Here is a 15,774-nt window from a genome sequence, read left to right as displayed (position 1 = left end):
ATCGATTGAGAACTCTAATATCCTCAATAAAATATAGTCAGCAAGAGCAAATATTGCTTCCCTGATTTATATCATATTTTTTTTAATTTATGATTCTCAGTGTCTTATGCACCTGCACTCTGTCTCGTCCTCTAATTACTACCAGATTTATGGTGTTCATAAAAGACACCCTGCAGAAGCCTGATGTAGAGGCTTGCTGTCTTTCAAGCAAATTGCATTTTTTCCCCCCAGCATGTGATGTACTGCAGATATTTCTAGACTAAAATTTAGATGTATCTAAAACCAGTTTGCCAAGCTGATATTCTGGGATGAGGGCCAGTGCGTTGGTATAAATTCTCTGGGATCACAGCTCTTTCCCTCTCAAGGTCTCTCACAGAGAGTCTGTCTGTCTCCGTGCAGTGGACTGATTGATGGCTACCTATCCTCCTACCTTTATCGCCATTACTCACAACAGCAGAAATCGTTTCCCCCCAGAAGAACTGTGACCCCTCGTCTCACAAAAGAACAGATGGAGAGACAAACTGTAGACGTGCCTTTTCTTTAGTGACAGCTTTTCATATCACTAAGGAAAAACCCTTTTGACTTATGGATAAATGATTTAAGCATAAAGGCTTCTGAGACGCAGCTGAGAAAGGCTACAAGAGGCGCTTTTATACTTTTCGTATCTTGGCAAGCCAAATCTGTGTGTGTAATGCTCAAGGCATTTATCTGCTTTTATACAGGACAGTGATGGTGACAAATCCCAGGGATCTCTGCTGTGGTTTGAGAAAAAGCTCCGATCTCTCCTTTATCTTTTTTTTAAGTGCACATGGCGCTGTTAAGCATATTGTACCATCTCAAGTGCTGTGCATAGAAGAGAACTGTATTTACGATCACACTTTTTTTCTTTTTCAACTTGTGCAAATTTTGCTCTCATTAATTCACTGGAAAGTTTACATTTGATATATAAATGAAGGATACATTATGTATTGATATTATATTGGTTAGTGAGCAAATTTAGATATTTTTAAGTTGGCATGAAATGAAAATTCACTGATTCTATTTTGTAAATGCATATTATAAATCATATTATTCTGAACATTTCATCCATGTACTGTGTATGTTTATTTGTTTACATTTTTTGTTGACCTCATAATGTTTGATCGTAATGTCATTTAGTACGCTTAAACCCTGACCTTCCACAGTTGACTACAAGCGTGCATTTGTTTTTGAGTGCAACAGCCACATCTCAAAATCCAGTCAACACCACCCTTCTTTTATTTTGATAATCTGACCTGCAAGTCTGGGATACACTTCACGATTTTTGTCCCAGACAAAGGATTGCCGTCGTGAAACAATCGTGGTGATTTCTGTGATCGTGGCTCTTAATCAGTGGTCCTATGTTGTACAGTGAGAGAGGTTCAAAGACAGCCATTTTCCTGGTCTTGCGACCAAATATATCCTACGATAGTTTTCTGACAGTGTCAGAAAATCAGCATGTTCAACGCACAGTGTGTTTGCTGCTATGACCTACGTCTACTGACCAGCCAATGAAAATGCGACATGAAATCAACGCGACATGGCGCTAAAACTTAAAACTGCTTTCCTCAAGCTTCTTCTTTTGCCGCTTCCTTTTTATTTTCAGCACACATGAAAACTACAACTGTCAAAGTGTGATTCAACATGGTGTTTTGTTTACCACTAGCACATGCTGATGACGTTTTATTCTTCTATAGAAACTTGCATCGTAGCCTACGAGTAAACAGTTGTCATCATCGTACAGTCTACATGCATGTACCCAAGTTTAATAGATTCATGTCGGACAGTGTGATTTGTAATGATCTTATAGGATTGCTAAAATCGTGCGGTGTATCCCGGGCTTTACACTCAAGTATATGTCATTTAACACAATTAACAAGTTCAATCTTTAAAAACACTAAATAATTACACTGTTAAATGTGATCTTTAATAAATCTCAAAAGGAATACCAATTTTTATACTGTACATTATATTGTTGTGATACCTAAAATCACCTAATGCAATTAAAATTATTGATAATTTTTAGTGTCTCAGAACAGTATAGAATTTGAATATCAGCCAGAATTTTAAGAGTCCATATCTATTTTAAATATCTTCCATAATTGTTATTTTTGTTAGACATTATTCACTATCAATAAGCATGTTCTTCTTATGTCCTTAGTGAGTGAATGAATGAATGAATGAATATAGCACTTTACTATGTACTACTGTACACCCAAAGTGCTTTACAATCATATCAGAGGGTCCAATCAACCTAGATGATGGGATGGCAGCCACAGTACAACGGTGCCAGTGCGCTCACCACACACCAGCTATACAGTAGGTGGAGAGGGGAGAGAGTGTAGACTTTACTGTTGTTTTTCCTCCCTTTTCATCTTTTTGTGTCTGCTCTCTACGGTGGCCAAGAGAGCTCAATGCCCTGCAGCTGATAAAAGTATGCAAATAGAAAAAACACCAGCAAATTAAGAAAACATAAAACGTGCAGCAAATAATCGCAACGTAACCAAATACATAAAAGTACTGCAAAAGTTCACAATGCAACCAAATACAGAAGCGCTCTAAATAATGCACAAGACAACGGAAATATTTCAAGGGGACCCCAACAAGTGATGAAACTGGCTGAGACATGCTTATTGTTCAATGTCTACTCGTCAGTGGTGTTTTCGATGACCTGAAAGGTGTTGTTTTTTTTTTAATTTTTAAAAATCCTAATCATTGTGAGTATTTGCAGCACATGTGTTGTCAAACTGATGAAGATGTTTTCTTAATTTGCTGGTGTTTTTTTCTGTTTGCATGCGTTTTCAGTTGCAGCGCATTGAGCTCTCTCAGCCACCGTAGTCCTTTCTTCCTCTTGGTAAACAGATAAACTGAAAAGCTGCCACCGAGTGTGGGTATTAAGGAAGCCATCACTTCCCTTCATTCTCAGCTGATGTCAGCTTTGTTATTGCTCAAACTAAATGATGTGAAGATTATTCTCTGCATGCTGATGCCAGTAATGAGTTCAGTGGGCTTTGCTCTAAGCTGCTGATCATCAGTTGTTCTTTTCCTCAAACTGTATTTGCATGATGTCAGTGAGTGAAAGGCTTTGCTCTCAGTGGTTCATTAGTGTTAGCTGCAGACAGATGTGTGCAGACAGACTCTTTCCAAAGGCCACCATCTGACGCCTGTGCGGGGGCACTCGGCTCCCCTGGGTAGACTGAGAAGACTGTGTAGCCAAAAGAGCTGCAGTGTTCTGCAGCTAACTAATAACTTTGATTAGCTTCAGCTTAATTAGTACAAAGAAATTGTCAGAATAGTGTCTGTATTTATGAACAGGGCAAATTCTATTGTTGGTGATCAGACTGTGTTTTTTTTAATTTGGGAAAGCACAACTGTCTTGTGTCTTGATGGGTGAATGTAGACCACTTATCCACTGTTTGATAAATGTTTTATTCATTCCAGGCCTTCAAAAATCGTAAGTGGAAAAAGATACTTGGTTATTCTTCCAGCTGTGTTTGCAGTAACAGTAAGCCTCATTTTCTGCAGTATTCCCAGAGAGTAAGGTTCTTCAAATTAGTTACAGATCACGTCTGGTAAATAGTTATGTTCTTGACAAATTATGGTATGAATAGCCAAGAGGATGTTTGGGGGCCTGATGCCTGAGATGCTTTACAGATTTATTTCAATGATGGAAGTTGATGATAGACAAAGAGAAAGACAGAGAGAGAAAGGAAAGGAACATGATATGTGGAATAGTAAAACACAAGAAGCAGACTCTGTTTTAACAGTTTCGATAATGATCAGATTGACAAACAAACCAAACAAACATGACAGGGCTGATTCACACACGCTATACTATTACAGTAAAGACAAAATTATTGATTTGGTTTGTTTATCTGAGTGGATTCATAAAAAAAAAAAAAATTAATAAGAAATGTTTCTTCAGCAGCAAATCATATTATTTCTGAAGAATCATGTGACACTGAAGACTGGTGCAATGATGCTGAACATTCAGCTTTAACATCACAGGAATAAATTACTTTTGAAAATGTAATCAAATAGAAAATATTCATTTTAAATTGTAGTAATATTTCATTACAATATTACTGTTTTACTATATTATAGCTAAACTATACCTATATAATAATAAACTATACTTAATTTAAATAAGTAATTTATTAGAACAAACAAATATTTGGCCTAGAAAACTGGTGTTCAAATGACCTTTTTTTTTAAGTAAGCATTAAAATGCATTAAATACTGAATCTTTGATATCAATGAAAAAAAAATATTCTGGCTTGATTGAAGGCACTTTTGAAAATATATAGAAGTGACTGAAGGAATAACTTAATTTTTAATGAACTGGCTTTGGGTATAGCAGTTCAGTTTGAAAATCACTCTAAAAGTTTAAAATAGCTTTTTTCCCATACACAACCTCCATACTGTTAGAAAAAACCTTTGCTTTTTGGCTTACACCCTTCTGACCTTTAGCGCCTCTGTCATCTACAGAGGGAGGGACAAGCTCAGGGCAATAACCCTCTCAGCCGATCCCACGAGCAAAGCCCAAGGCTGGCCCGGTCCACACGCTTCCTGCCACATTCCAATACCGACCTGTCAGTCACCTTGCCAAGGCCCTGAATCTCTCTGACCCTTTTTCATGGCGATGCTTTTCCATTGGGCTTTGCTGTCAGAGACCCAGCGTGTGAGGCAGCAGAGAAAGATAAAGGAGACACACAGACACAAGTCATCTCCCTTCACTCACACTCTTCTGATTTGTTACTGCATCCTACTAACATGAATAAAAGATAGGATAGACTTTAAGATACTCCTGACCTGGCTTTTATACCTCAACCAGATAGACAAGAAGAAGCCATTGCTTTTGTGTGTGTGTGTATGCGTATGGGTGTGCATGTATCTGTGGGGTATTTACTCTCTCCATCTTAATGCACAAAATATAAAGCATTTTCCGTCCATTACACAAACATAGTAAGTAAAGAAATTGTGGGTTTCATTGCGAAAATCACATTGCGAATCACATTACAGAAAGAATCTTGTGGTGGAGCTACAGTAGATTTTTTCATCTGTATTGTGTTGATTGAAGCAATTTCTAAGAGCCTAATCAGCAAGGTGGCTGTTTTTTAAGCTTTGTTCTTTCTTAAAAAAACAAAACACACAAAAATATAAACTGGAAGTCTTCAACATAAATTTTGTCATTATGTGCTTTTTCAGATCTATTACAGTGATGTGCATCATACACTTATTCATACATCAGTTGCATTTTAGTATGTATTAAAGGGATAGTTCACTCAAAAATTAAAATTCTGTCATCATTTACTCCCCCTTATGCAGATCCCCCCCCCATTGAGTACCATAGTAGGAAAAACATAAATACTATGGCAGTCAATGGGAAGGCGAGATCTGCTTGGTTACAAACATTCTTCCAAATATCTTCCTTTGTGTAGAGCAGAACAAAGAAATTTATACAGGTTTGGAACAACTTGAGGGGGAGTAAATGATGACAGAATTTGCATTTTTGGGTGAACTATCCCTTTAATACATACTAAAATGCAACTGATGTATGAATAAGTATGGATGAGTGAGAAAAGCCATATATTGCTTGTTAATACTGTTGTCTTTCTACTCGCATATTACATGTGTTTTTCAATAAAATTGTATTACAATTGTTTTATGGGAATACCTCGTGAAGAAAATCTGCTGGCCACTTCAGTGATGACTCTAATCCATACCAGTTATGAAAGACTTATTTTGTGTTATGAAGTTACAGGTTGTAAGATTGCTAACCTGTTTTAGATAAAGTTCCAATTTAGTGTTTGTTGCTTTAAGTTATAGATCTCTGTTTGATTTCTAAATGTTTAAGCCTGTGACCCTAGCATCACATGCCAACAGCTTTTGTCAGCTCGTTCTATACTGCTAACTGCCTGCTGCCAGATGAAGAAAGGAACTTGGCATCATGCCGATGTGTTCATCAATACTTTAGCAACTGCTTGCAGTGCAGTCAGTCCAATCAGATAAAAAAATAAACAAAAACAATAGTCTATAGCTTAAGTTAGGAAGATGTTGTCCAGCAAGTGGGTGCAGTTTGATCGATCTGTCAAATGAGGTTAGCATCATGCTTCTGTGTATGTCTGAAGAACTAGACACATGCAATGACGACTCTCTGCTGTATTTAGAGAACATTTTCTCTGCAAATACAGTCTTTGCCAGACTAAAAAGGCTTTTAAGATACAGTGTTAGCTGTTTTTTAAATATATTTTAACAATTGTAAATTTATTTTCATTTAATGTTTAATGACACTTTTTTTTTTCCTCCTCATAGGTCATCCTCATTCTCACTAAATATTACCATGCAGACTCCAACAAAGTTCTTGAGAGTTCCCTTTGGAGGTAAGTGACAGGAGATTTTTCTTTCTGGTCAAATTTAGGTTAAAACGCTTAAAACCTACAGACTCAGAGACAAAAACGACTTCAGTCGCATTGACTTTTTTTAATGTATTTTTTTTATAAATGATAATAGGTTGGGGGAAAATTCCCTTGTGGCAAAATTTAAGATGACAACAGTCAATTTGAAATTTAAATGATTCTCCCTTGGGATTCCCTTGAGAATCTTTTCAAGCTTTTCTATTGATTTATTTTATGCCAAATTTAAAGATTTCTTGTGGAAAATATTAAATGCTATAGCCTTAGTCAGATCAAGTCAAGCTTTATCACTCTTCAACCACATGTGTGCATTTTTATGGGGGAATAAATATTGTTAATCTTACAGGTTGTGCTGCTAAATGCAAAACTATTTAAGTTTTAAATTGAATGGCTAGATCTGTACTTTATGCACAGTTTGCTTGATTTTTTTTTTTTTACCTTTAACTTCAGATTATCTATACACCTGTAATTATCTTCATTGTCTTCAAATGTATCCATTCATTATCAAAAATGTGTTAAAGGAAACAAACAAACAAACAAGAAAAATAATATTGTAAAATATCGTCTCAGGTTACGCATGTAACCATGGTTCCCTGAGAACAGGGAACGAGACTCTGCGCTGAATCGCACTATGGGGAACCTCATAGCGCGATTCAGCGCAGAGTTGAAGTTCCCTTTCGAAAGGGAACTTTAGAATGTTTTTAATCTGATCTAAAAATAAGAAATATTCCTTTAGCTATATAAATCTGTGCATTTATTGTCTATGACCACTTCTGCTGCTTATACTGTACAAACAACAGAAATAAGCATTGCTAGATAATGCCAGTAGACATACAAGTGTTTTTTTTTTTTTTTTGGTTAATTAACATTACTGCTTAAATGTACTTGATCAAAAATGGGTTTGATCAAATGTGCTGTTTAGATGAAATTGTTGTACAGCATGAATGATTAATCGATATAAAGATGCATATGGAAAATTACCTGAGTGAGAGAGGAAGAAAGTACTGTAAAAGAGAGAAAGTGCAGCTTTCGACACATGGACTAAGTGGCAAACAGCTCAGAAGAGAGAAAGAGGAATGCCAGCGGGGGCTGAAGTCTGGCCTTATGGCCTTTAGCACAGTTGTCCAGGAAGACAGAGCTCAGGTAAAGAGGAAGAGCATAAGGCTAGAGCAGATGCCAGTGAAAAAAAGAGTGAATGTAGGTGAGTGATTGCTTTTTTATCCTTTCATTGACCACTAAACCACAGTTCAAATCATTTAAACTGACCATCAGCTGACCCTCATTGTAAAACATTTCACCCAACAGGCTTTGACTGTCAGCACCTCTTCAAGCTTTAAATAAATTAAAAATGGTACCTTCTGGGGAAAGGAAACAAGGTTGTAAGACTTAAATAAGCTCCTTTGTTCATTTTAAGCCATGCAGTTTTACAATCTAAGAAGCAGAAGTTCATGTAGAGAGCAAAGCTAGTACATCATTAAGAAATTACAATTGTTTATGCCTGGATCTCTCTCTCTTGTGTTGGTTTCTGCAGTCCTCTAGGGTCTGATAAGTGAGTCCATTGCCTTTGCAGTGAACTTAGAGATGACTTAATTAGGACTGCTGAGGGCATTTCTGGACCATGTGCTAATTGCCTCACACCATCCACTTATTAGCAACTAACCCTGACCGTATAATGACCGCCAGCCAGGTCTTTGTTTGTTTTGCTTTGTTTAGGGCTTTGTAAATCTTTCTGGGTTAGGCAAAGTTAGGCTTAATCACCAGTCTATTGTGAGAGAAACGTTGTTGTTTCAGTGTTTTATATTGGGGTTTAAAATTCGAGGCCACTGAAGTGTGAAAAGAAGATGGAGCTAAAAATATAGTGCCACATATGGAATAATTGATGCCATGTTTGTTCCAATGCTCTCATTAGCCTGTCTGTCTGAGGTTGATACGAGGTTGGCATTAATTTTACATTGGGGCACAGAATATCAGTTGCACAGCTGCCTAATGACCAGGTGGAATGCTAAACACTGTCTTTTTCCCAGCTAGAGCTTCAGCATTTAACGCAACCCATGTTACATGCAGACAAACGCAGCAGAAATGTGCAGTAGAGGAGGTGAAGTGAGAGCATATTTTGAAAGAAAAGGCACAAGACTGTACTTGACATGTGTTTGGGCAGGTAGGGTACCTCTGTGGCCATCTGGATATTTCTTGATGGCAGGAAGGCAAAATTACATGTACTGTTTCCTCCTCCTTTCAATTCACAATTCACTTTAAACATCTTCATACCCTTTTTCTTTCATTTTTGTGAGTCATAAGGACATCATATTACTTATTACACCTAGTGAGTGCTTTTTTTTATCTTGAAAAAGGCACACTTGAGTTGCCTTACGGTAACACATGGTGCTTGTCTGGAACAGTTGGTGAGAACAGCCTTTCCACTCTCATGCCTCACATGCAGGAAAATGTTTCAGTAACACAGATGATTCTCCTAAAAAAAATCAATGTTCTAGAATAAATGAATCGAATTAGTAAAATTTTCTCCTAATTTATTCATGATATTCAGAGCCGCCGAATCCCAGACTTCAAAGTCCAGTCCATCATTAACCAGACAGCCAGTCCTTCTCTTCAAGTCATTCAATAAATTATGTAGAGTCTTCCGTGTTGATGTTTTAATTGTTGTTGTTCAACTCATAAATTATGCACTGACATTGTGATGGAGCGGTCTGAATTCAAAGACACAAGGAGCTGATAAACTGAATTAAGATTTATGTTCAACTCAGGCAATAAGGCTTCTTATTTGTCAGGTTAAAGCCAAACATGATCTGCGTTATGGAAAAAAAGTGTGTGAAAGCTTTTCGGTAGTTTAGTAAAGAAGTAGCTTATGGGTGTAGGGTCTTTTTAAAATTGTTATTGTATACTGTGTTGTTTAGACCGTGTATGACACAAAGAGTTTCATGGCAGGGCTGTCGATGGAGGTTTATCAAATAAAATGTTATTAAATTATTAACAATAAATCACAATATTTGTGAGAATTTTTACATTAATATGACAGAAAATCATTGAATAGACCATCACCTTACAAAAACTGGCTTCAGTTGTCAATGATTGATTTTCATAACATTCAACACAAAATGATAGAGTAGCCAAAATGTAAATTCTGTCATCATTTACTGACCATCATGTTGTTCCAAACCTTCTTTCTATATCTTCCTCCTAATATCTTCTTTTCTTTGAAATGTCACAAGGACAAGTAAATGATCGCAGAATGTTCATTTTTGGTTGAACTGTCCATTTAAACATCACAGTTTATCAGTCTGTCTGAGCTAAACTTTCTTGTATTCTGTCTGTGATATTTTTTAATGATCGGCTTTTTTTGTACTTACGAAAACATGAAGGTGGTACTTCAAGCTTGAATTGCTCAGATGGTAGAAAAATCCCCTATTACACATTTTATGTACAGTATGTGTCAGGAGTATGATTAATTGCATTTTTTATCACATAATATTTTTTGAATAATTAATCAGTCTAAATTAAATTGACAGCATTAGTTTCTGGATGTACTTGATTGTCCCTTGAATGTGTATGGCCATTAGAAGGTCTGTGGTTGTTACATGTATAATGAAGGTGCAGAATCTGGGCCATCGGGGTACATAAAAAGAAAGACATCAAAGCCAAGTCAAAAATACCTACAGAGGCACCTTAAAAATTCATGACAGCACTATCAGTTAAAGGGGTTAAAGGATTTTATTATTATTATTATTATTATTATTATTATTATTATTTTAATATAATCTGAGGTTCACTTATAATGTTAATAAAGTTTACTGCACAAAAAAACACACACAAAAAAAGCAAAAACAAATATATATGTGGAAAACTGTCATTTACAGATAAAGCATTATGAAATGCATTACTTACGATTTGTGATGTAGCTGTTGTCAGATCTAAAACAGTTGCTGCTTCATCTGTCAACAAAAGTATCTTTGCAAACTCTCCATTACGCTGTACCTCATTTACAAACCCGATTCCAAAAAAGTTGGGACACTGTACAAATTGTGAATAAAAACAGAATGCAATGATGTGGAAGTTTCAAATTTCAATATTTTATTCAGAATACAACATAGATGACATATCAAATGTTTAAACTGAGAAAATGTATCATTTTAAAGGAAAAATAAGTTGATTTTAAATTTCATGGCATCAACACATCTCAAAAAAGTTGGGACAAGGCCATGTTTACCACTGTGTGGCATCCCCTCTTCTTTTTATAACAGTCTGCAAACATCTGGGGACTGAGGAGACAAGTTGCTCAAGTTTAGGAATAGGAATGTTGTCCCATTCTTGTCCAATACAGGCTTCTAGTTGCTCAACTGTCTTAGATCTTCTTTGTCGCATCTTCCTCTTTATGATGCGCCAAATGTTTTCTATGGGTGAAAGATCTGGACTGCAGGCTGGCCATTTCAGTACCCGGATCCTTCTTCTACGCAGCCATGATGTTGTAATTGATGCAGTATGTGGTCTGGCATTGTCATGTTGGAAAATGCAAGGTCTGTCCTGAAAGAGACGACGTCTGGATGGGAGCATATGTTGTTCTAGAACTTGGATATACCTTTCAGCATTGAAGGTGCCTTTCCAGATGTGTAAGCTGCCCATGCCACATGCACTCATGCAACCAACTCTTTGCAGTTTTTCTCTGAGAAACTCCTTTCTGATATTGCTCCACTATTTTTCACCACAGTATTGGGGGAATTGGTGATCCTCTCCCCATTTTGACTTCTGAGAGACACTGCCACTCTGAGAGGCTCTTTTTATACCCAATCATGTTGCCAATTGACCTAATAAGTTGCAATTTGGTCCTCCAGCTGTTCCTTAAGCCCCGTTCACACCGCCAGCGACTTTTTCGCTGCATGTCGCTAGTCTCTGTACTGTGAAGTCGCTTGTGGGCGTTCCTAGTGCTGTCGCTTTAATATCATTGATAGACTGCACGTCTGACCATATCTATAGAAAATGCAATCACAAATGATATTATAAAACTAAGAAATCATTCTAATTTGACTAGGAATTAGGTTTAAAGTAATTAAAAGTAACATTCTGCTGTTGTAGAGTGTTGTGACTGCAGAGCTCAGTGCAATAAATGATTAACTAGATTAACGTTCGGTCTATCAACAAATTAAACTCACCCATACTGACAAAAAAATACTAAAACGTCATTCGAATTTGACAAATAATAAATTTTCTTGTCCCTAATAATCAACACAATGCAGGAGAAACTGTAATATGAACTGCAGCAGCTCTAAACTGCTCACAACATCATATAATTAATAACAGACAAACTATTAATGTATGAATTAAACTCACAAGACTGCCGACAGTTTCTTTTCCACGCATCATTTTATTATATCCATGTATGTACAGTCAAATCATATAAAACAGTGAAATCGCTCCGGAACTATTCCTATCTGTCTTGCCTGCACTCGAGACGGTGACGTGAGCTCCAGAGAGTCTTCACTCCTATTGGTTGTCGCTCGCGAAATTCGCTCCTGATTTGCATAAAGTTGAAATATCTGAACTGTTGTCGCGTGTCTCCCGTCGCTTGACACGCCTACATTCTGTCGCCAACGGTCACTGTCGCTCTTGTCGCCGGAAGTCGCCAGCGCCCCATTGAAATGAATGGGATCATGTCGCTTTGTCGCTGCGTGTCGCTGGCGGTGTGAACGGGGCTTCATATGTACATTTAACTTTTCCGGCCTCTTATTGCTTATTGTCCCAACTTTTTTGGAATGTGTAGCTCTCATGAAATCCAAAATGAGCCAATATTTGGCATGACATTTCAAAATGTCTCACTTTCAATATTTGATATGTTATCTATATTCTATTGTGAATAAAATATAAGTTTATGAGATTTGTAAATTATTGCATTCCTTCTTTATTCACAATTTGTACAGTGTCCCAACTTTTTTGGAATCGGGTTTGTACAAAAACAATCTTTGGAGCTTTATTAAATGCTTTGTTTAGAATGAGGAGGATGTTTTAAGCTCTGAAACTTGCAGGATGTTTTAATGGTAAAAAAACACCTCTTATACAGTATGTCTAAAGATCAAAGACAAATTTGATTTCTCATGTCAAAACTCCTTTACCATTAGCATTTGCAGACTTTATAAACCTGAAAATATACCCTCATAATTGCAGTGAGTTCAGTTTATTTATTAAATTTTATGTTTGTATGATGCTGTAGTTTGTACTCTTAAGACGGTGGTTCCCAATCCTGTCCTGGAGGACTCACAGCCCTGCACATTTTGTATGTCTCCCTATATCTGACACACCCATTTCAGGTGTTGCAGTCTCTACTAATGAGTTGAATCAGGTGTGATAGATGAGGGAGACATACAAAATGTGCAGAGCTGGGGGACCTCCAGGACAGGTTTGGGAACCACTGCACTAGGACATAAGGGCTGGTTGGGGTAGAGGATGGATAGAAACTGACATCACATTGCATTGTGACAGTTCATTTTCCTGATGTCGTCTTGCCTTGGCATTTTATTTTTACTTCCAATCCTCTACAGTATCTTTAACGTGAGCCATTTTTAACTCACTCTGTTTGTTTCTACACTACTGCTCTTTATTTGTTGTTATTGACCTTTACGTCAGTACAGAGAGGACAGAGAACACAGCAAGTCCCAGTGATCAATGAATATGTGATTATGTGTGCGTGTTTCCTCTGAGGTCTTGGCTTCATTGAGCATGATCCCTATAGAGCAGAAAAGATGTTGATGACAGCGGTGAACTTCGCCTGAGGCTCTTTACGGTTTAAAAAATGTGTGTAATGATCTCTATACAGTACATGTGGTATTTTTTGCAACATTCCTTTTTCCAGCATTCTGCATGTGATATTAATTCATATCTAAATTATCCCACTCTGAAGTGGGAATACCCTCTTTTGAACTTGACATAATGCAGAGTCAGCAGCTAAACAAGCGTTTCTCAACCAGCAGCCCACGGCTGGCAAGCTCTGAGTGATGTTCCCTAATTTTAACCATTTAGCATTGATAGTGTTTCATCTTTGCCAATGCTTTCACCAGTGCACATGTATGGGCTGATGATAGAGGAATATTTGCATATTTTTGCATTGCTAAAATACTATCTGGAAAATATTTACATTAATTAAATTGACAGCTTTCTGCTTTTTTCTCAAAATTACACTTTTGTTCAGTGTCATACAGGGGCAGGTAAATGACGCTTACAGACAGGGATACAACCGTATGTTCTTTATTTTAAGATCGACAGGAATATTCTGAGAACGAACTTTTTACAGACATCTCCATCTAATTGTGTCATTATTTGCATTATTTATTTGCATTATTTGCTGCAAATAATGACACATCAATCTACATTAAAACACACAAGAAATTAGTTGATGTCTGCAAATTTGGTTCACAGAATTTTAATCATTCTACAATGAATAAGGACTGATTATTTCAACAGTGTGCACTTTGTCAACAGCCGTTTCAAAAGCTCTCAGTACATGTCTGTTTGGAAAACGTGCTTTACTTGCTCATGTGAAGCGCTCATTGTCACAGACTTTGTTTCCTGGTGGAGTCAGTCAGTTTCCTGGAAGTCAGCCATTCAAATTTAGACTTCTGACTTTGCATCAAATGTTTAGCGAATGTGGGCGGTCCGTGGGTGTGACGTCTGAGGTTGACACTAATATCTCATTAATTTTAACAGCCCTAAAAACACATATTGTAAAATCTTTTTTTGGACCCCTTAGCACTTCCTTGTGGCCCCCTGGGGGACCCAGTTTGGGCTGCAAACATAGGCTACGTTCACACATCCTCAGATTTGTTTTGAGGGTAAGTTGAGTAAATGTTCACTGGACAACTAATCTGTGTTCAGAATTGCCCCATATACCCTCATTCACTATTCCTTACATTAGTATTGTCTTATTTGAAGGAGTGAATGAAAATGAGTGCATAGTTTGTGCTTGCTATTTAATGGTAGTTCCAGTAGCAATGAAAAGATTGAACTCTGTCATGGAAACTATGTATAAACCTTAAAGTCTATTTAAAGCAATGTTAATTCTGTCAGGACCACTATCGTCAAATATGATTGGTAATGCATAGAGTTTGTATTGGCGGTATGGTTCTGATCTGGGCAAGAACTCCCTGCGCATCTATGCAGCCTAGCATGGATAAGAGCAGCAATAACCTCCTTAGGGTAAACAGAACAGAACCAACATATGCAGATATAATTAATGTCAATAATTTAACATGTACACATATTTCAAGAATTAGTCTGATTCAGGGGAATCATAAGGCCAATCCTGACCGAAGTGAGGAGGAGCTAGGGATGGAGGAGGGTAATTAGCTCCTGAGTAATGCAATAGCTGCTGATAATACTGAGGAGCTTATATATGAATGCAGTGATAGGCGTCGTATTCCTATAGGCAGACGTAAGTCACCTGGGAGTCAGCTGATGCGAGCTTGACTGACGTGACCTGCCAGAACTGACGCTAATGCTGGATATATGTGTACAGAGTTTGTCACACCACAGAAAATTTGTTATTAAAGGGTTAGTTCACTTCTGAATGAAAATTTCCTGATAATTTTCTCACCACCATGTCATCCAAGATGTTTATGTCTCTCTTTCTTCAATCGAAAAGAAATTAAGGTTTTTGAGGAAAACATTCCAGGATTTTTCTCCATATAGTGGACTTCAGTGAGGTTCACTGGGTTGAAGGTCCAAATTGCAGTTTCAGTGCAGCTTCAAAGTACTCTTCATGATCCCAGATGGGGAATAAGGGTCTTGTCTAGTGAAACGATTGTCCGTTTTCTAAAAATAAAAATGTATATACTTTTCAACCACAAATTATCCTCATGTTACAATCATGTTACAAAGGTCATGTGTGACCAGAGTTGGGAAAGTTACTTCCAAAATGTAATATATTATATATTACTAGTTACTGTCATTTGAAAGTAATAAGAGACAGCTGTGTAATGTAACTAAATTGTTATGCGTTACACTACATTTGTGTTACTTTTGAGTTACTTTCACCAAAATAACCACAGAAGTATGACGGCATAAAATGCTAAAATGTAGTTTATTGCTGCTCATTATACATCCAGTGGAGGGCGATGTGGTATAGCATAATGACTATGTAGGCCAAGGATCCTCCGGGGGGGGGCTTGGAGATAACTTACGTTTTTTGAGATAACTTAAAATTAATTTAAATATATTAAAATAATTCATTAATTGTGTTATTAATACGTTAAATTAAATATTAACAAACACCACCTCTCTGCGTATTCTGCGATTGTTTCGGAGCAGCTTGCGCTGTGTGAAATACAGACTGAATGGCGGC

The 15,774-nt window shown here is 37.1% G+C and overlaps 1 protein-coding gene across 3 annotated transcripts in view; it reads left to right on the top strand.

Moving 5' to 3' along the window:
- sorcs2 (sortilin-related VPS10 domain containing receptor 2) overlaps positions 1 to 15,774 on the top strand; it is a 212,532-nt gene that overhangs the window by 66,239 nt on the left and 130,519 nt on the right. For all 3 annotated transcript variants that reach the window (XM_048184819.1, XM_048184821.1, XM_048184820.1), the window contains exon 2: positions 6,334 to 6,401. In XM_048184819.1, the coding sequence (XP_048040776.1) occupies positions 6,334 to 6,401 (68 nt within the window). The remainder of the gene's footprint in view (positions 1 to 6,333; positions 6,402 to 15,774) is intronic.

The sequence above is a fragment of the Megalobrama amblycephala genome, linkage group LG3 (genome assembly GCF_018812025.1).
Source record: "Megalobrama amblycephala isolate DHTTF-2021 linkage group LG3, ASM1881202v1, whole genome shotgun sequence".
NCBI lineage: Eukaryota > Metazoa > Chordata > Actinopteri > Cypriniformes > Xenocyprididae > Megalobrama > Megalobrama amblycephala.
Note: the sequence above shows the minus strand (reverse complement) of the source record. Positions and strands in the feature narration are given on the sequence as shown.